The 22,233-nt window shown below is 39.6% G+C and overlaps 1 protein-coding gene across 1 annotated transcript in view; it reads left to right on the top strand.

Annotated features, from left to right (window-relative positions):
• HCN1 (hyperpolarization activated cyclic nucleotide gated potassium channel 1) overlaps positions 1-22,233 on the top strand; it is a 321,687-nt gene that overhangs the window by 5,759 nt on the left and 293,695 nt on the right. The window contains exon 2 of the mRNA XM_084627782.1: positions 18,656-19,079. Coding sequence (XP_084483908.1) covers positions 18,656-19,079 — 424 coding nt within the window. The remainder of the gene's footprint in view (positions 1-18,655; positions 19,080-22,233) is intronic.

The following is a 22,233-nucleotide window of genomic DNA, read 5'->3' as shown; positions in this document are numbered from 1 at the left end:
CAAATCCTCCTCCTTTTATAATACCTGAAAAAGAAAAAAAAATGAAGACAGTTCTAAAAGTTCAGCAGAAAACTTCAGGGTTTAGTGACTGGAAATGGGGTGTGCCAGATTCAAAGCTTAAATGCAACTAATATTATACAATGGTGGTATTTATTTATATTGCATCTACCCGGATCCACAAAAGTGCCCTAATCCCAGTTTGGGCTCCACTGCGATCCACAGAACTCCTGCCAAACCCTGTAGGCACTCACACTTACTTGATGCCTAAGTTTTCAGAGTAAAAATGTCCTAGGTACCTCTATGTTTCTGACTCTGAGCATGTGCATTGTTGCCTCCCTCTAGGCATTCGGATGCCTATCACCCTCCTAAGTCCTAGAACAATTCACAAACCCAGGGAAGATAAGTATTCAGCCACTTAAATCGTGTATGGGGCCTGATCCTGTATGCATGCTCATCGGCTGCCTATTGGATTGGATCCCATTTAAATCTGGCCATGGAAGGTGGTGGTGCTACTCACTTGATTATATGTTTTAGCCCAATAGTTAGAGCACTCACAGGGGATGTGGGCAACACAGGTTCAATTTCCCCCTCTCAACACTAGTACAGCAATTCTTATGAACAAAACTTTTACAGAACATGAACTCTTCCTTTTGTGTGCATGAAAATGGAGAAATATAGGATAGTTTGAGTATAAAAAATGTCATTGACTTTTGGCCTTTTGCTTACTATATTCCCACAACTTTTGAATTTTTTACTGAGCGCATACTACATTAGCTAACAGCTGACATGACAAAATTGCAGCCTTAACTCAGTTCACTGAAGCATTTCATCAATACTTCCTGGCAATAAGGTCTACTAAGCTTTGAAATAGTTTCCCAGCTGAAGTAGCAGATGTTCCATCATTTCAGACATTTCAGAGTAGACTGGACAAAGTAATAGGAAGTGTAATGTAGGGTCTAAAACTTTGTCTTCATGGAGGAGGGATGGACTAGATGACACAATAGGTGTTTTCCATCTCTGATTTCTATATTTTAATTTGTATAATGTCTCACTGATGGCAGTCACTATATGACTTGTTTGTTTAATGCTCAATTATCCAACTTGACTAACTAAAGTTAGTCATCAATATTTATTTTAGATATCTAAATACCAGTTACAAATACTTTTGTTAACATTTAGGTGCATCTATAGTATCCCAAGTGGATGGGGGACATGGTTTCTTGCCCTCAGTCCTCTCACCATTATCAAGCAGAGCTGATCAGATATGCAAGTGAAAGCATGCTTCCCTTTCTAAGGTTACTGCAGCAGGCCCACATCCTCTGTACACCCTAATACTCTGGGAAGGACTGTGCCTTCATTTATTTAAAGAAATCATTTCATTTTACTGATATGTTAGCCTTATGGTGAAGATAGTGTAGAATTAAAGTGCATGGTCTCAGCCTAAGCGCATTTCCAGTATTTCACTAGAGTGGTGTTGTACTCTCATGTAATAGTACATCCATTACGTTGCAGCTCAGAATTAAAATATGCAATTTTCTATAGCATTTTTTCTCTCTTCTTTTTACAGGCAGGTCAGTATTTCTAATTTACAAACAAATTCTAAGAAAGTTAATTTAGATGCAGCAATATATCTAGTCACAGCGGGAAAAAGAACTCAATACACTTAGCAAAAAAAAAAAATCCAAACTCTCATTTTTTCAATCTACTTTCAGTTTAACTTAGAATTTTCCCATAAATTCTGTAGCACCCAAGGAAAGTGCACATCAGTTCTTGTTCTTCATAAGAAATGTTCATCTTTTAGTATTCAGCCAGTCTCTGCACATTCTAAACAAATATATGTATGTGTACTGTGTTCACTTGTGCCTCTAGAACATGGTGCTTCTTGGGCATTTTTGAGTCTTTACAATGTTATGAATGATGATTAATTGTATCATGGTAATTTTTCACCTTTGCTTCCTGTACTATTTGCTGATTTGTTTGGACTACAATGATATAAAGTTCTTGATTTTATTTTCTTTTGAAACTTATATGTTGTGAGATCAGCATGATATTTGGAGTTGGACCAGAAGATACAGGTTACATTGTTCTGATGAGCCGCCAATCACTGTATTTTGCAACCTTTTTGTTGGCCAATTATACTAGGCAGCATTGGCATCCACTTCAGTAGAGCTCTATCCTTGTTTGTCATTTTATAAAGGTATTTCTGGAGTGACCCAGTTGGAGGAATTTGAAGCTAGTGTATTGGTTGGTGAATGCATGACATAGTGATTAGACTGCAGAACTGAGAACCAAAGTTGTTGGGTTTATTCCCAGCTTCACCCATAACTTACTTTGGCAAACTAAAATGACCTCTAAATTTTGAATGTCTCTGTTTTGAGTGTCCAGTGTGAGACAGCTAGGTGTCTCAAGACGCTCAGAAATAATACCTACTTACCTAAGAGGAATATTGAATATTGTGAGGCTTAATTAATGTTTGTAAAGTTATTTTCAGAGTCTCAGATGGAAGGCATGATATAAATCCAAAGCATTATTTTTATGAGAAAAATATAAATGTACAAACAACAGTGAAAATTCACTTAGTTTTCTGAAGTATGAATTTCTCAAGCAATGTCCTGTCTCCTTGTGCTTTCACCCGTAAGTGCAAGAGCCCTACCTTTCTATCAACATGACATTTTTAAGAGAAGAAACTCTTAACCTAGTTTGCACCATTTAATTTTTAACCTTACAGTACAGTGCTTGTTAATTGCTTGAAAGGCCTTTAGCCATCTATTTCCTTGGTTCTTTCCCAGAGGCTTGATTTAATTTTAAAAATTAGAATATTCAGTTCTAATTATTGGTGGGCTCATTCTAGACGTATAGCAAGGTATGTTAATAACCAAAAACTGTATCAGCTGGAGTCAACGTCAGTGATACTTCAAGGACACTGTCATTTAGCTTTCAAAAAAATTGTATGTTGGTAGTCAGGATCCAGAAATTCAAGCAAGTTGCATGATATTTTGAAATGGACCCTTTCCCCACCTAGACTCCTAATATTTCTGCTTTTGTTCATGGTGCAACTTAGGACAAAGCCAGAATAGACCTGTTTTGGGAAAACATTTATTTCATTTCCACAGAAATACTTTCCATCAGTCTGCAGAATAAAATAACTTAAGGCCAAATTCTGGTCTCAGTTACATTGGTGAAATTCCCTCAGTGGAGGTTGTAACTGTGTAACTGAAAGCAGAATTTGGCCCTTATTGGCCCTTCCACTCTACGTTATATAGAAATCTTATTCAATGAAGTATGTTTTTCAGTAAATTGTTGATTGATATCCTAAAAGATTTCAACACACTGCTGTGTCATATCAACATATTTTCCAAATATTAAAAAAAATCACAAATAAATATATTAAAATAGGTACTTGTTATGCCATGTAGCTTGTTTTGTCTTGAATAGGTAAATGCTGAAATAAGACAGATTCTTTCGAATATGAGACTAGAAATGGTCAAAGCAGTAAAAGAGTTTAATTATAAACAATAGTCACCGGGCCTCCATGGGTCACAACTGAGAATACCAAATTCAGGACAAACTGCTGAAAAATAGGGCAGATATACCCCAAAACTGGAGGTTATTCTCCCATGAGATACACCAAACCAGCAACAAAAGTAAACTTCTGTTTCACCACACTGGTGAAGTCAGACAGCAGTTTTCTTAAGCATTCCAGTTCTTATATCACCAACAAAAACACTAGACTTAGAGATGAGTGGTTCTTTAAAACCAATTTAATCAAATAAAGGGTTCTTCTGATCCCAAAGGACCAGCAACACACCCAAGTCAATTTCCAATTTAGATCTTACCCAAAAATCACGCTGTTGCCAATTCTTTAGTATCTCACATCTAAAGGTTTATTTATAAAAAGAAAGAAAGAAAGTAAGAAGAGTGAGAGTTAAAATTGGTTATAGGAGTCAAATACATATAATAATTGAAAAGTTCTTGGATCAGGCTTGTAGCAGTGATGGAATAAACTGCTGGCTTAAGTTAAGTCTCTGGTTGCTTCCAAATCATTGGAAGGTCCTCGATTCCTTGGCTAGAATGCACCCTTTAGTATAAATCCATTGTCCAGAGTTTGAGCAGGAAAGAGGCAAAATGGAGATGTTTCCAGTGCCTTTTATAGCTTCTCCCATGTGGAGGGAAACCCATTGTTCTCACTGTGGAAAACTACAGCAACAAGATGGTGTTTGGAGTCGCAAGGGCAAGTCATGTGTCCATGTCTGATGCCGCTTAGTCATAGTAGAAACCATTACCTATACTTCAAATAGCGTGTTCACAGGAAAGTCCATTCAGGGTAGGTGGGCGCCTTCCATTGTGAGTTAAATGTTCTTTTGATGGGCCGCTCAATTTGAATAGTTCCTCCAAGAGGTTCTGGCTAATTACCTTGTGGGCATTACCCCAGGAGCAAACATTTAGAAATACAGGTATAGAGCCAATACTCATAACTTCAAATACAAAAATGATACGTGTATACAAATCGCATAATTATATTCAGCAAAGCATAACCTTTCCATAGACACCTTCCTTGACCTTTGTACAAGATTTGTTGCAATTATATAACAGTGGTAGCAACAATGATCTACATGGTTATAGTTTATCGATAACGTCACAACAATTATAAAGTTAAGTTTGATAGTGTTTGGAATGAATCTGTTTTTTGCAATTTTTTCCCTTTATCTATCAAAAGAGGAAAAATGAAAAGCAAGCATTGCAAATATCCTTTAACAACATGATACTAAATACCATGGACCAATTTCTGCTTTCAATTACACATGTACAACCTTACTGAAGACAAACCAATTTAAATAAAAATGTGGCTTGTTGCCTTTTGAGTGTTTTGTCTTTTTTTAGTACAACTTTAGGCTCCAATCCTGCCAAAATGTATTCATATGCTTAATTTAAAGCATGTGAATAGTCCCACAAGAGTTAAGCATGCCTGTGTTTGCAGGACTGGGGCCTGAATCTCAAATCATGTACATAATATACTGATGACTTGCAAATTTGCTTCTATCACCATACTAAAGAGTTTGTCAATCTTCAAGTACTGACACTATCTCTGGATTTCAGAGGCTTTTTGATGACACTCTCCCTCCTCCCAAACCAATTAAAATCCACGAAAGAGCCTCTCTATGCTTGTATGACTGGCTGATTTCAATGGAAATCAGGAGCCTAAATACTTTTGTGTATTGGGACCGTAGACAAGTGACCTAAAGAAAGTTAGAGTAGTCAGAGCTGTGGGCAATATGAGGAGATTTTGCAGTAATAAACATAAAATCCTGCACCAAGGAGAAGAAATAAACAGAACAGATACAGAAGGAACAGATACAGAAGGAACTGTTCAGAACAGATACAGAAGGAACTGTTCAGAAGGAAGGTCCTGTGGTGAGGATACAGAAGGTGTTGAGAGGAGGCCATGGGGAAGTAACCCAGGGAGTTGTAGCTGTCACACAGGTGTTACACAAAATACTGTAGACAGCTGTGATCCACAGGGCCCTGGACTGGAACCTGGAGTAGAGGGTGGGCCCGGGATCCCCCCAACTCCTTATTGGATACAGAAGGAGTTGACCTGGGCTGTGGGTCCCACCAGAGGGGAAAGTCCCTGGTCTGTTCCCCGACCCACTGGGTGGACCAGCGGAGACTGTGGGGATTGTTCTCCTTCCTTTTCCCCATGCTGACCAGTGATGAGGTTAGCTGAGTGAATGGCACGTTTGAGCCACTAGCAAAAGTGGCCAAACTGAGGGCTGCCGTGAATCTCTGAGGCAAGCAAATCCGCCAATAAGTGCAGGACTCACCAAGACAGAGGAGGAGCTTTGTCACAGTACATAAAAGGTTGTTACAAGGAGGAGGGAGAAAAATTATTCTCCTGAACCTCTGAGGATAGGACAAGAAGCATGGGCTTAAATTGTGGCAAGGGCGGTTTAGGTTGGACATTAGGCAAAACTTCCTAACTGTCAGGGTGGTTAAGCACTGGAATAAATTTCACAGGGAGGTTGTGAAATCTCCATCATTGGAGGTTTTTAAGAGCAGGCTAGACAATACTAGAAAATACTTAGTGCAGGGGATTGGACTAGATGAACTCTCAAGGTCCCTTCCAGTCCAGTGAGTCTACGATTCTGTGAAAATGGGGGGAACCCCAGAGTGTCAGTCATCCTCCTCGTCATCTTCATGGTCCTAATTGTGACCAGTGGGTGTCACCTGGGGTGTTCCAAAGCACACAGAATGAGATACAGCTTTTATAATGGTACACTGATGCCCACTGGGGTCCATACATCTTTATGAAGGTTTCAACCCCCTTTTCCTTATCTACACTTCCACACTCAACTAAATGTAGGGTGCCCCACTTTTTATAGGCTAACTTGTTAGTTCCCCTTACATTTATTAACATTTACTTTATTCAACCACCATAAAGACATGGTTAGCATATTATAATACCCTATGTCTGCAAAAATCCCCCAAATACTCTAACTGGCTTTAACTGGTACATTACAGAACATAGCTCCTAAATACCAGCAGTATAAAACACTTAATGCAGCATTCTGTCTCATGACATCTTGTGATATAAGATCATTGCTCTCTTGTGACAGCTTACAATCATTCTAGGGTCACTTATTGGGTAGTTGCTTTTGTCAAATCTTTCCTTAGGCCTGGGGTCTCGTTTGGCTAAGCTAAATATCTTACAAAGCTGAGGCCTGTAGACTCTATGTTACAACATTAATTAATACTTATATTTATGATATAGAGGTGACATATACCTGATAACTTTGTAGCCAAGGATAAAATATATTGTCTAACTGGATGTTTTAGTTAATAGTGGGTTTCAGCATAAATCCCTGCCTGTCTGTTTGAATTGTTCATAACTGACAGTCTATATACTATATGGATTAAAGCAAATTAACATTTCTTCTCTTAAAAACTTAAACCTATCTTTCTTAAGGAACATTAACATCTGACTAAAAATGTTTTCCCAAATCTCTCAAATAAAATCTCTTCTGCTCAAAGAAAGATCCATGTTCATTATATTTAGTCAACTGAATTTAAAGTGAACCTGGCTGAAAAGTGAAAATAGACTTTAACTCGTGTTTTTTCAACCTAGTACATTAAGAGAAGTTTCCTTCTAGTTTGTCAAAACAATAATAGTTTTAACTGTTAGAAATAATTTTACTTTTACTTTTCATGATTATATTTTCAGATCATAAGTCTGTGATTGAAACTTCTATGAGTGCTAATTCTAGCAGCTTATCAGTGGTTACGGCTATAGGCAACTTTACTTGCAGGCAAACACTTTTCTTTGTCGCTCTTAACCCATACTTTGGGTTGATGATGTGAAGAGCAAGTACCGGTGCTGGGCAAAGTCACTTAAGAGTAGGAAATACTTTGTCTGAACTCTCAAAGATCAGAAAGAATTTCTGTACTATGACACTTCAAAGTGGATAGTGGAGAATAAAACATTCAACCAAAATATAAATCTTGCTGGTGAAGTAGACTGTTAAATAATTCTCTTTATATTATATTGGGTTTTGATTTTATATTGATAAATATTTATAGGTGGAGCATGTAGTTAATGTTGAGCAAGTTTTCATTCTTGAGGATTCTTTTCAGATACTTAGAACTCTATCAATCTTCTGCCTCTCACCCTGAAAACTGGCATATTTCTTCTCAGCTGTAAAGTGATTTCTTTTTCATTTTGGGGAGGAAAACACGGTTGTGTAATTACACTTTTTTGTGTGGTTTCAGAGTAACAGCCGTGTTAGTCTGTATTCGCAAAAAGAAAAGGAGTACTTGTGTGTGACATTTTTTTGACACACATTTTTGTGTGACATTATTTTGAATAGTTCAGTTGTGTGAATGGGACAAGAGAGAAACAAAGTTTGTCAAGGACATAGCATGTAGGTCAGAAATGTGCCTTTCAGGGTTCAGGTAACATCAGTTTTCATGTAGCCAAATTACAATGGTTTTAAAATGCATTTTGTGCATACACGCTTGTTATAACTAGTGATCTGCCAACTTTCTATGTGAACTGTTAATGCACACATATACAAGTTGAATGCAAATTTCCTTTTTATAAATGGATCTGGATGTTCTACTGTAAAGATACATACATTTATTTTAAAAAAGTAAATGTCATTTCCATTAATGACATGGAATGTGACTTGTGGCAATGCTGATGACAAAGATATGTGTTGGAAAGAGGCAGAGCTCTGAAGGAGTTCTGCCTTGCTGTACTGGCTATTGTGAATATGCATATGAAATGAGGCAATAGCTCTAGCCTCACTGGTTGAACACATTTTTCAGGATAGAGCACTTTACTGCTTTCTAGCAAATAGTTGCACACTTATTTTAAAAACAGCCAGGAAAATTCCATTATTATTTGGTATTGAAGTAGTCTGCAAAGGACCTATTGAGGAATGGAGCTTCACTGCACTAAGCTCTGCACAGACATATGAAACACTGTTCCTGACCTGAAGAACTTAGTTACTGAGCTTCAGGCTGGTGGACCATGTGGGTTTTGTGCTGATCTACCTGTGTAGAGCTCAGTGAGGCTTCATAGATTCATAGATACTAAGGTCAGAAGTGACCATTATGATCATCTAGTCCGACCTCCTGCACAATGCAGGCCACAGAATCTCACCCACCCACTCATGCGAAAAACCTTCTCTGAAGCAAAATGGAACAACAAGGGACTGTAATGAACAGCACGAGCCTAAGGAGAAGGAGCAAGGGTAGTACTAATATGTTTACATGGTTATACAGGCAAAAAAAAGGCACATATTGATGCAACACCCTCATTTGGAAAGCCTTACATTATAAATATTCAGGCCCCAAGGACCTTAATCTTAAAATTAGGGGAGATATTCCCACTGTATACTTCTGAGATATTGCACCTGCTAAATCCGAACAAAGTCTTGCATCCACAATATTCTGCTATTGTATGGAATTCAGAGCAGTCTGATTGTAGGAAAACCCCAGTTTGCTGTGTAGCCTCAAGTCACACCAACCCTTTTCCAGTTGAGAGATGCATACTGGAGTTGTGAGCCCACTGACAATTTATGTTAGATCAGCCTGGAAGTGCCTTAAAGAAGAAATCATAGATTGAAAATAAATATAATCAAGGACATTGTGCCTTGCTGAAGCGCTCATTATTCCCCATGCTTCAAGACAGTGGAATACTGAAGGGAAAAACAAACCTGAGTAACTTTTTCCCCAAATATGTATGGAATAAGCAGGGTCTCTGCAACAACTAAAATAAGTGACAGTTGAAATGATTTTAAAATAAAATTCAGTTTCCCCCAGGCTAGTTGAATAGGTAGAGAACAAAATGCTACATAGAGCTCATATACTGCTTTGCAATGCAAAGCTCTGTACAAACATTAAGTAATGCTAATTAATTCTTAATCACTATTGGGTAGGCATGCATTTTAAACTGACTCTTCATCTTAACTAGGATGTCCTGTGGCAATAAATAAACCAACAAAGCTTCAGTAGATTCCAGAGGTATCAAAAGCACTATATCATCAGTGAATGTAGAGTAGCGTGACTGTAAGTAAAGAGGTTTAGCAATCTGTAATGGAAGAGATGTAATTAAAAGCAAAATTCATATATTAAAATAAAACAGAAAACACTTTAGTAACAACTATGACTCACCTAGTTTTATATTTTTTCTATTTAAAATAACTCCTTTCATAACTGAAAAGTCATACAATTTATTTTGTGACTTTCTTATGAAAATTTGACTATGAAATATTAGAACTCCCACTGATTTAGAAATCAGGCTATTTAGTTTCTGGGATGATAAATGCATGTAAAATTTAAAAATTGGGATCATTCCTCACAGTGCACATGAATTGAAAATTATGGTTCAAAGGAAGGGAATTACTGTTATCACCATTCCAGTCTGCACTCTTCAGGCTCTTCCGGTCTCCTTGCCCAGCCAGTCCTAGTCTCCCCCTCTGAGCTTCATGTCTAAGGGATTGTCTTCACTACTGTGCTACATTAGCACCAATGCAGAGCGTCGGTGAAGACATGCTACGTTTGCGGGAGAGTACTCTCCCATCGACGTAATTACTCCACCTCAATGAGAGGCAGAAGCTATATCGGCAGAGAGTGATTCCCACCAACATAGCACGGTATAAACACAGATTTATGACAATACTCCACTAGGGGGGTGGTTTTTCAACTCCTGAGTGACATAGGTTACATCAACTTAACCGGTAGACAAGCCATGAGCCCCAATCTCTTCCACCATCACAGGCTCCTTGTCGCCAGTCTCCTTGCTCAGCTAGTCCTAGTCCTCCTAGCCCTGCAATCTAATGTTTTTCTTTTTCTCTCCCCTTCTCCCACCCACCATTGTCTCCCCTTTCCCTTCCCCGTGCATCTTGTCCAGTTTGTCTACGCCACCCTTATTCCTTCCACCTCCACAGTTTATTTTATTCCCTATGTGGTTTTATACCATGCTCATCACCATAGTGTCTGGTCAACATCCAGTAGTGCTTTAGGCAATGAAACTAACATCTGTTATATGTTTGGCTGCTTGTCTCGCTGTCCAGTCAGTCCCAGTTCTTCCCTTGCACCCTGACTTTTTGAAACATCTGTTTCCCTTCTCCCTACAATGGTTTCTACTCCCAGTCTCCTTGTTCAGCTGGTCTGTTTCTCCTCCTCCCCCAGCTGCTGGGCCAATCTCAGCCCCTCCCCACTCATTTCCCTCCCTGACTCCCAGTCAGTTGTCTGCAGTCTATAAGTACCTAGCCAGGGAAAACAAATTTTATAACTGAAGAAGTCCATCTGGCAGAGAACGGTATGACATGATCCAGCAAGTGGAAGTTGAAGCTAGACAAATTCAGCTTGTAAATAAGGTGTACATTTTTGACTGAGGGTAATTACCCATAAGAAAGTATAACATGTCCAAACTGTCTTCATTCCATACAACCTGCTTCAGAAAAATCCTCCATATTTTTTGGCCAAGAACAATCTCAAACCAATATCTATTGACACAGTGCAGCCAAGAGGATCTGAGCACCATCATTGCCAGGAAGCGTTGGAGATTGATCGGTCATGTGCTTTGGATGGAAACTGATTCCATCACCAGAGTAGCAATAAGATGGACACCTGAAGGCAAGTGAAAACGAGGCTGCCCGAAAACAACATGGCTAAGAGCTGTGGAAGCCGAGCTGAAAAGCCTGGGGCACAGCTGGGGAACCATTGAAAGACTTGCCAGAAACAGACAGCAGTGGAGGAGCTTCGTCACTACCCTAAGCGCCAGAGGCATAAGAGGGACATGATGATGATGATGAATTAACCATTGGAACAATTTACCAAGGGTCACAGTGGATTCTTTATCACTGACCATTTTAAAATCAAGATTGGATGCTTTTCTAAAAGATCTGCTCTAGGAATTATTTTGGGGAAGCTCCATGGCCTGTGCTATACAGGAGGTCACACTGATGATCACAATGGTCCCTTTTGGCCTTAGAATCTATGACCCTAGATGCAGGGGGCAGGTCCATCCAGCCCATCTGTCCTGAGAGGAAGATACACAATACAGTACAAATAGAAGGATAACTAGAGAATTTTCTAAAGGAAAAATGAATTCTTTCAAAATGAGATATTAAGAAAATTGATGACTAACTAATCAGATAACATTATATTTTGTTTCAGAGTAGCAGCCGTGTTAGTCTGTATTCGCAAAAAGAAAAGGAGTACTTGTGGCACCTCAGAGACTAACCAATTTATTTGAGCATAAGCTTTCGTGAGCTACAGCTCACTTCATCGGATGCATTCAGTGGAAAATACAGTGGGGAGATTTATATACACAGAGAACATGAAACAATGGGTGTTATTATACACACTGTAAGGAGAGTGATCACTTAAGATGAGCTATTACCAGCAGGAGAGTGGGGGGAGAAAATAAAATAAACCTTTTGTAGTGATAATCAAGGTGGGCCATTTCCAGCAGTTGACAAGAACATCTGAGGAACAGTGGGGGGTGGTGGGGGGAAATAAACATGGGGAAATAGTTTTACTTTGTGTAATGACCATCCACTCCCAGTCTCTATTCAAGCCTAAGTTAATTGTATCCAGTTTGCAAATTAATTCCAATTCAGCAGCCTCTCATTGGAGTCTGTTTTTGAAGTGTTTTTGTTGAAGAATTGCAACTTTTAGGTCTGTAATCGAGTGACCAGAGAGATTGACGTGTTCTCCGACTGGTATTTGCATGTTAAAATTCTTGACATCTGATTTGTGTCCATTCTTTTACACAGAGACTGGCCAGTTTGACCAATGTACATGGCAGAGGGGCATTGCTGGCACATGATGGCATTATCACATTGGTAGATGTGCAGGTGAACGAGCCTCTGATAGTTTGGCTGATGTGATTAGGCCCTATGATGGTGTCCCCTGAATAGATATGTGGACACAGTTGGCAACGGGCTTTGTTGCAAGGAAAGGTTCCTGGGTTAGTGGTTTTGTTGTGTGGTGTGTGGTTGCTGGTGAGCATTCGCTTCAGGTTGGGGGGCTGTCTGTAAGCAAGGACTGGCCTGTCTCCCAAGATCTGTGAGAGTGATGGGTCGTCTTTCAGGATAGGTTGTAGATCCTTGATGATGCTTTGGAGAGGCTTTAGTTGGGGGCTGAAGGTGATGGCTAGTGGAGTTCTGTTATTTTCTTTGTTGGGCCTGTCCTGTAGTAGGTGACTTCTGGTACTCTTCTGGCTCTGTCAATCTGTTTCTTCACTTCAGCAGGTGGGTATCGTAGTTGTAAGAATGCCTGATAGAGATCTTGTAGGTGTTTGTCTCTGTCTGAGGGGTTGGAGCAAATGCGGTTGTATCTTAGAGCTTGGCTGTAGACAATGGATTGTGTGGTGTGATCTGGGTGAAAGATGGAGGCATGTAGGTAGGAATAGCGGTCAGTAGGTTTCCGGTATAGGGTGGTGTTTATGTGACCATCGCTTATTAGCACTGTAGTGTCCAGGAAGTGGAGCTCTTGTGTGGACTGCTCCAGGCTGAGGTTGATGGTGGGATTGAAATTGTTGAAATCATGGTGGAATTCCTCAGGGCTTCTTTTCCATGGGTCCAGATGATAAAGATGTCATCAATATAGCGCAAGTAGAGTAGGGGCATTAGGGGACGAGAGCTGAGGAAGCGTTGTTCTAAGTCAGCCATAAAAATGTTGGCATACTGTGGGTCCATGCGGGTACCCATAGCAGTGCCGCTGATTTGAAGGTATACATTGTCCCCAAATGTGAAATAGTTATGGGTGAGGACAAAGTCACAAAGTTCAGCCACCAGGTTTACCGTGACATTATCGGGGATACTGTTCCTGATGGCTTGTAGTCCATCTTTGTGTGGAATGTTGGTGCAGAGGGCTTCTACATCCATAGTGGCTAGGATGGTGTTTTCAGGAAGATCACTGATGGAGTGTAGTTTCCTCAGGAAGTCAGTGGTGTCTCAAAGATAACTGGGAGTGCTGGTAGCGTAGGACCTGAGGATGGAGTCTACATAGCCAGACGATCCTGCTGTCAGGGTGCCAATGCCTGAGATGATGGGGCGTCCAGGATTTCCAGGTTTATGGATCTTGGGTAGCATGATAGAATACCCCAGGTCGGGGTTCCAGGGGTGTGTCTGTGCGGATTTGTTCTTGTCCTTTTTCAGGGAGTTTCTTGAGCAAATAGTGTAGTTTCTTTTGGTAACCCTCAGTGGGATCAGAGGGTAATGGCTTGTAGAAAGTGGTGCTGGAGAGCTGCCTAGCAGCCTCTTGTTCATATTCCAACCTATTCATGATGACGACAGCACCTCCTTTGTCAGCCTTTTTGATTATGATGTCAGAGTTGTTTCTGAAGCCGTGGATGGCATTGTGTTCTGCACGGCTGAGGTTATGGGGCAAGTGATGCTGCTTTTCTACAATTTCAGCCCGTGCATGTCTGCGGAGACATTCTATGTAGAAATCCAGTCTGTTGTTTGTGGAATAAAAAATATTCAGAACTTTGATACAATCCTATAGTCTAGCTTTTTGATCTTATTTTGTTCTATAAACTCTGATTTTAATATAACTTTTTGCTGACATTCAGTGCAAGGAAGAGCATAGTGGTCTGCATAATCACAATGTATAATTAATCCATTTATACATTGGATTGTTCTGGGATGAAATTTCTCCATTCAGCATTCTGGGTTTTGTCTGGTTGGTGTTTGGCTCGGTTAGTCTTAGTTATATAACTACTTCCTGTGGCTCTTAAACTTCCAAGTCAATTAGAAGTCAAGCAATGGCTTATTTAGAAGTGAACCATGGGCAAATGTGCTTGTGCTATGTGATTATTCTAGTTCTCTTCCAACAGTTTTCAGGATTTCTTGGCGATGTTCATAAATGCTCTCAAAGCAGTTAAATCACTTTGGGAGATAATTTTGTAGAAGTGATTGCAGGGATGGTAATTATGGGCTATAGCACTATTGTATGTGGAAGTAGAACAGCTTTCTCATCTATGCGGCAGTTTTAGCATGTCCAACAACCCTATTGTTGTATAAACTCAAGATCCTTTGTACTAGTCTTGATAATGGACTGTTACGCATTTACTCCAATGAGTGTGCACCCTACCAGCAGTGTTATCGAGGTGTTAATCAGATTGGAGCCACAAAATTTGTCTGGAAAAAATGGGAAAATTTTGTAAGTTTTGCTTTCACTCTTTGTTTGCAGCAAGGTTTCAAATGCACCAGAAAGAAATAAGAGTGCATGAAATAGATAGGGAATTACTTGCAAGAGTCTGTTCTGTGTGAACTTTTGCATTTCATTTTAAAGATATTTTGATAATAAAGACTAATCTCTTTTGACTTCTGTTGGAGCAAAGATTTTTAGTATATGGAATCTTTCTGGTTGCTGTATAGTGCATTTGCTAGTTGTTTTTAGTCCGTTGTGTAAGAAGTTACATCATTTGTCTTCTGCCTCTGTATAATGTATTAAATTAATAGGCAGCAAATTTAAAACAAACAAAAGGCAGTACTTCTTCACATAACACATGGTCAACCTGTTTAACTTTTTTCCAATGTATGTTGTGAAGGCCAAAAGTATAACTAGGTTAAAAGAAAGAATTAGATAAGTTCTTGGAGGATAGGTCCCACATCCCCATGCTCCAGTTGTCCCTACCATCCAACTGCCACAAGTTGGTACTGGATGACAGGGGATGGATTACTCAAAATTGCCCTCTTATGTACATTCCCTCTGGACCGTCTTGCACTGGCCACTGTCATAGCCGGGATACTGGGTTAGATGGACCATTGATCTGACCCAGTATGGCTGTTCTTATGTTCCTTAAGAAGTGGTACTATTCCTTTCCAATTTCTGTCCCCTTTGTTACAAAGCCTACCTTCCCTTGAGTTGTGTCCATTGGGAAGTCATGCAGCCCTCTACTTAAAGTCCTAGCCTGAAGCCCTTCCATCCTCATCCCAATGGGTGCATGTTCTGTATGGCAGGTTACCAGCCTGACTCCCCATTTCTGCAGTAAACGTTAGAGATTTGAGACTGATACACTACAATCAGGGATAACGAGACAATTCAACAGTAGAATACCAAGGGAGGAAAAATCACTTTTGTAGTGGTAATAGGGGTGGCCCATTTCAAACAGTTGACAAGAAGGTGTGAGTAACAGTAGGGGGAAATTAGTATGGGGAAATTAGTTTTTGTAATGACCCATCCACTCCCAGTCTTTATTCAGGCCTAGTTTGATGGTGTCCAGTCTGCAAATTAATTCCAATTCGGCAGTTTCTCTTTGGAGTCTATTTTTGAAGTTTTTTGTTGAAGAATTGCCACTTTTAAATCTGTTATTGAGTGTCCAGGGAGATTGAAGTGTTCTCCTACTGGTTTTTGAATATTATAATTCCTGATATCAGATTTGTGTCCATTTATTCTTTTGCGTAGAGACTGTCCGGTTTGGCCAATGTACATGGCAGAGGGGCATTGCTGGCACATGATGGCATATATCACATTGGTAGATGTGCAGGTGAACCAGCCCCTCATGGTGTGGCTGACATGGTTAAGTTCTATGACGGTGTCCTTTGAATAGATATGCAGACAGAGTTGGCAAAATGTGACAGCTTCAACAGGAGAGATTGAGAACAACCCATATTAGAATATCCCAGTGTCCTGTGTTCCCTAACCGCCAGGATAAAGGTTAGAAGGGAGGCTTCCTTCTTCTCTTCCCTGTCCCCAGGCCATTTTGTGATTATCACCTTACTTCGCTTTTTCATCAAAATGCCCAAAATTGAAAGGAAAATTTTCAAGTTGGATCAAAACAAAATGTTCCATTTTGACATTTCCAAAACTTTTCAGTCTGGCCAAAAGTATTAGGTGAACTCCACATAAATTCATTCATGGTTTCTGGTTGACCAATGCTGTATTTTAGAGTGAATACATTATTTTCCAAAAGTATTTTTCCCAGCTCTACTATCCAAACATTTTAGTACCTTACAAAAGATAGTTTTGTTCAGGTTGAAAAAATGGGTGAGGATTTGGATGTTGTTGTTTGGGTTTTATTTTTGCTTCTGGGTTTACTGTTTTATTCCAGTGCAGTTATGGCATGGACATACTTAGTGTGTTATCTGCTAGATTTTGGGTTTTCATTTGGATGTAAGGCAAGAAAAAACTTCATTAGCTTGCTAAAGCATTCATGATTGATATCAGGCATCAGTACTTTTTATGTAAACATTCTGATAGGTTTTGACAGGAAGTCTGGGGACATCTACTGAATCACATATTCACCTTTCAGATATGCCATGGAGGGAATAAACTAATGTCTTGTCACAATCCTGCATTTATCCCAGATGCCAATCACCAGTAGGCAGATTGTGTAATGTTTATATAATGATTAGTCTTTGCAGTGATTGTGCATATTTCAAATGGCTAAAAAGAAAACTTTATCTTTGAAAACTCGTGGCGAACCGGGGAAGTCCTGGATGACTGGAAAAAGGCTAATGTAGTGCCAATCTTTAAAAAAGGGAAGAAGGAAGATCCTGGGAACTACAGGCCAGTCAGCCTCACCTCAGTCCCTGGAAAAATCATGGAGCAGGTCCTCAAAGAATCAATCCTGAAGCACTTGCATGAGAGGAAAGTGATCAGGAACAGCCAGCATGGATTCACCAAGGGAAGGTCATGCCTGACTAATCTAATCGCCTTTTATGATGAGATTACTGGTTCTGTGGATGAAGGGAAAGCAGTGGATGTATTGTTTCTTGACTTTAGCAAAGCTTTTGACACGGTCTCCCATAGTATTCTTGTCAGCAAGTTAAGGAAGTATGGGCTGGATGAATGCACTATAAGGTGGGTAGAAAGGTGGCTAGATTGTCGGGCTCAACAGGTAGTGATCAATGGCTCCATGTCTAGTTGGCAGCCGGTATCAAGTGGAGTGCCCCAAGGGTCGGTCCTGGGGCCGGTTTTATTCAATATCTTCATAAATGATCTGGAGGATGGTGTGGATTGCACTCTCAGCAAATTTGCGGATGATACTAAACTGGGAGGAGTGGTAGATACGCTGGAGGGGAGGGATAGGATACAGAAGGACCTAGACCAATTGGAAGATTGGGCCAAAAGGAATCTGATGAGGTTCAATAAGGATAAGTGCAGGGTCCTGCACTTAGGACGGAAGAACCCAATGCACAGCTACAGACTAGGGACCGAATGGCTAGGCAGCAGTTCTGCGGAAAAGGACCTAGGGGTGACAGTGGACGAGAAGCTGGATATGAGTCAGCAGTGTGCCCTTGTTGCCAAGAAGGCCAATGGCATTTTGGGATGTATAAGTAGGGGCATAGCGAGCAGATCGAGGGACGTGATTGTTCCCCTCTATTTGACATTGGTGAGGCCTCATCTGGAGTACTGTGTCCAGTTTTGGGCCCCACACTTCAAGAAGGATGTGGATAAATTGGAGAGAGTCCAGCAAAGGGCAACAAAAATGATTAGGGGACTGGAACACATGAGTTATGAGGAGAGGCTGAGGGAGCTGGGATTGTTTAGCCTGCAGAAGAGAAGAATGAGGGGGGATTTGATAGCTGCTTTCAACTACCTGAAAGGGGGTTCCAAAGAGGATGGCTCTAGACTGTTCTCAATGGTAGCAGATGACAGAACGAGGAGTAATGGTCTCAAGTTGCAGTGGGGGAGGTTTAGATTGGATATTAGGAAAAACTTTTTCACTAGGAGGGTGGTGAAACACTGGAATGCGTTACCTAGGGAGGTGGTAGAATCTCCTTCCTTAGAGGTTTTTAAGGTCAGGCTTGACAAAGCCCTGGCTGGGATGATTTAACTGGGAATTGGTCCTGCTTTGAGCAGGGGGTTGGACTAGATGACCTTCTGGGGTCCCTTCCAACCCTGATATTCTATGATTCTATGATTCTATGAAAGAACTCTCATAGTCTTAATAGAATAAATAAAATACACAGAGAAGATAATATTCTATATGGGTCTCATTGTGTAGTCCTCTCTTAGGCAAAGCTGCCACTGATTTGTACATTGCCTACAGTGTGCCAGGTTCTTTACAGACAGATGCAAAGACAAGAACCTGGTCTCAAAGGGCTTACAGCATAGATACTCAACATTAAATTGATGTTTTTTATTTTATAATTACATCAATAATTCTATTTGTTGTTTTTATTTCCTGTAGGTTTTACTGGGACTTAATAATGCTTATAATGATGGTTGGAAATCTTGTCATCATACCAGTTGGAATCACATTCTTTACAGAACAAACAACAACACCATGGATTATTTTCAATGTGGCATCAGACACTGTTTTTCTGTTGGACTTGATCATGAATTTTAGAACTGGGACGGTCAATGAAGATAGCTCTGAAATAATATTGGACCCCAAGGTCATCAAAATGAATTACTTAAAAAGCTGGTTTGTGGTTGACTTCATCTCATCAATACCAGTGGATTATATTTTTCTCATTGTAGAAAAAGGGATGGATTCAGAGGTTTACAAGACGGCTAGAGCACTTCGCATTGTGAGATTTACAAAAATCCTCAGCTTGTTACGTTTATTACGACTTTCAAGATTAATTCGATACATACACCAGTGGGAGGAGGTAAGACATATATTTATATATCCATTCACTAAGATTCTATTCCTTTAAAAATGAAGTATTAGAACTCTTTAAAGAGCTATAGATAAACTGGGCATGGAGAATCATGAAATCTATGACTCAGATAAAGGCATTTTCACTGCCCATTTAGATTATTTACACAGGTTGAATATTTTGATTACTTACCTGGTTTAAAAATGGTGATTGCCACCATCTTGAGTTAGCTCCTTCTTACCTACCCACTTCCAAAAGTAATACTTTGGGGAATGATCTCATGCTATCTAGCAACTTCATAGAGGTTACATTTCCAGAGTTCCAGGAATGAATGGCATTCCCTAGTATTTGGCATGCCAGGAAATATTACCATGGCCAAGAAAAAGTATTTGGGAAGGGTTTCTGCACAAATAATTACAAATCAGTTATTTAGTTTCTTGCTTATCTCCATTTTTGAAATTGCAGACCATGAATGTTTTTGTTTTTGTTTTGTTTTGAAGTGTGTGGAGCTGCCAAAAGTAACAGTAAAATATAACTATTGGCTGTTAAGAATTCTCATGGGTAAGAAACCTGAAGAAGGTTTTGTAACTAAAGAATATTTTTGTGAAATGAATGCTGTAAGATATTATGGTGCCTTTTCCATCTCATACGTTTATCAGCTGTATCCTTTTCAGTGCACTAGATTCTCCTGCTCCTTTAAAAATATAAACACTAATTTTGTCCATAATATCCAGCAAACAAATCAGTTTGTTAACAGCCTGACCCTGAGAGGTGTAGAGTACAGTATAAAACACTTGTTCAAGCCAGTGGTGATGGTTGGAAAACAGAAATCCCATGCAGATTGATGAGAACTGCCGATGCTCAGTACCAGTTAGAATTAGTCCCTGAATTTTCTTTGTGAAATCTGCTTAGTTTTGCCTTCTAGAATGACATGGTAGGTGATACAGTGTAGTTATTATTTAAATGTTAACAATATACTGTACTCTTATACTCAGTTTAGGTATGACAAGTGATTAAGAAACTCTTGCAGGCCTCCCATGAATCTGTGCTTTTACCTCTGCCGTGTTTTCTAGAGGGACATCCTTGAGAATAGTTTTCAATGACATTAATTTGGTTCAGATCAAAATGAGTTAATGACATGCTACAAACCATGGTGCCACAAATGAATAGTAAATTTACTAATTTCCAATTTATAAGCAAACACAATATTTTAAAATTAATATAATAGAAGTGAGATCTCAAATCCAATATAGGGACATAACATTTGTACTCAAAGGTTTCTCTTCCAAAAGGTTTTGTTTCATCTCTGTTGGCCAATAAACTGGCACAAACAACATTCCTCCCCACCAAAAAAACCCAACAACAGAGAAATGAGTCCAAAGCAGAGATAATTGAGTAGATGCTCCATCTAGTTTACAGTGGGCAGCCATTGAGAATCCCCAGGGCAAACAAGCTCTCCCTTGGGCTGCCACGTCACTCCATCTTTGACTCCACTTGTGAATCCTCAGAAATGTTTTTGGATTGACAATTTTTGTGCTTGTTGGGTTATAAGCAGTGGTAGTCCATTTCTCTGGGAATTTCTACAATGCCTTTCACCTTGATATCTGAGCACCACTAGGAAGACAGAAAAAGAATCCAAAACAAGCTATTCATATTAGTTTTTAAAAAACAAACATTTTGCTTTTTTTAAAAAGGTCCCAATGACCTTAAAAATGTACAGATGTGTTAACAATGTGGACTAAATCAGAAATTGTCACCATAAGTATTGATGAATACATGAATGAAATTCATCCAATAAAAATATTTCTCTTCCCATTCTATGCGTTTTTTGACATTTTAGTAAAGTTCCTCATGGATTTTCATACTTTTCTTTCATGTCCTCTAATAGCATATTGCTATTTTAAATTTAGTTGAGTCTTTGACAGTATTCTACATGATTATCTCAGCTACAGATTATAGACTGTACATTAAGATATGATAATAGCTTAAAAGGAAACAAAAATAGTTTAAATGTAGGATGAGCTGTGCTTGAAAGACCATTAGCTGTATGGTCCCCCAGAGTGATCAGTGCTCAGACCTTTGCTGGTATTTATTTACACTGCATTAAGAGCATGCATGCACATGCCTGACAGAGAACAATTAACTTTGTTGATGACACAAAATTAAAACCTGTTTCTCTGTATACAAATTAAAGGATTTGATCCTTTTTTCATATGGGCTGATGTGTGATTTTAAATGTAATTTAGAAAAATCTGAAATACTACATATTTGGATCAAGAATGGTGAATACTAGGCCAAAACCACCAGAAGGGCCATAAGTGATTCCTTATTTTAATAAACTGCCAACAGAATGCACTCAGGAAAACAGTAATAGACAAATTAGGTTGTATAATAACACTTATCCCACTGAGTTTCTTTTATAACCTAAGTTACAAAAGACAGGTTGGGATTGTTTGGGATATCCCCAGAACTCTAAGATGAATAGGCTGCAACTATAAGAGGATTTTTATTTGATATTTTTCACACAGGTTCACGTTCATTTTTACATAATTTAGTATCCAGCTGCCAATAGTCATATTCAGCAATTTTGAGGCAGTAATGTGTGTAGTCTTGAAGATTTCCCTTTAACCATCATGAAGGAATGCAGCTGCAGCCTGCAGTATAGTTTATATAAATTCCAACTAGCTGTCATGGGGTGTCTCCTGAGGGTCCTTCAAGATTAAGTACAGGCCACAATACTGCAGGTCTCCTTCACCACCACCACCATGTTGTATTTTGTTGTTCCAGTAGGCTGCCACCTGTAGTGCTATTTACATATATTTACAAGCTAAGCAAAGCAAACTCCCCCACTTTTTTCTGGGGAATAGAATGGGGCTCGAACAGCCAGCTCTGCTTTCCGCCAGCTCTCCCTCTTCTCAGGGCTTCCTTCCTCTCAGTTTATGTGCTCTCAGCTGCTGGGATTTCTTCCCCTTCTAATTAGTCCCTGAATAGTAGCTCTGCTGTGTTGATTGACCTTCCAATTAGGTCCCAATTAACCTATATTGGAGGGGATTTGAGTGACAGGATGCTGAGTCAGCTCCTGACTCATCACACACTGTCACAGGAGCATAGTTTAATGTCAGCCCATGTTAGTAGTTAGACCAGGGTGGGCAAACCTTTTGGC

The sequence above is a fragment of the Lepidochelys olivacea genome (assembly GCF_965140295.1).
Source record: "Lepidochelys olivacea isolate rLepOli2 genome assembly, chromosome: 5".
Taxonomy (NCBI): Eukaryota; Metazoa; Chordata; order Testudines; family Cheloniidae; genus Lepidochelys; species Lepidochelys olivacea.
Note: the sequence above shows the minus strand (reverse complement) of the source record. Positions and strands in the feature narration are given on the sequence as shown.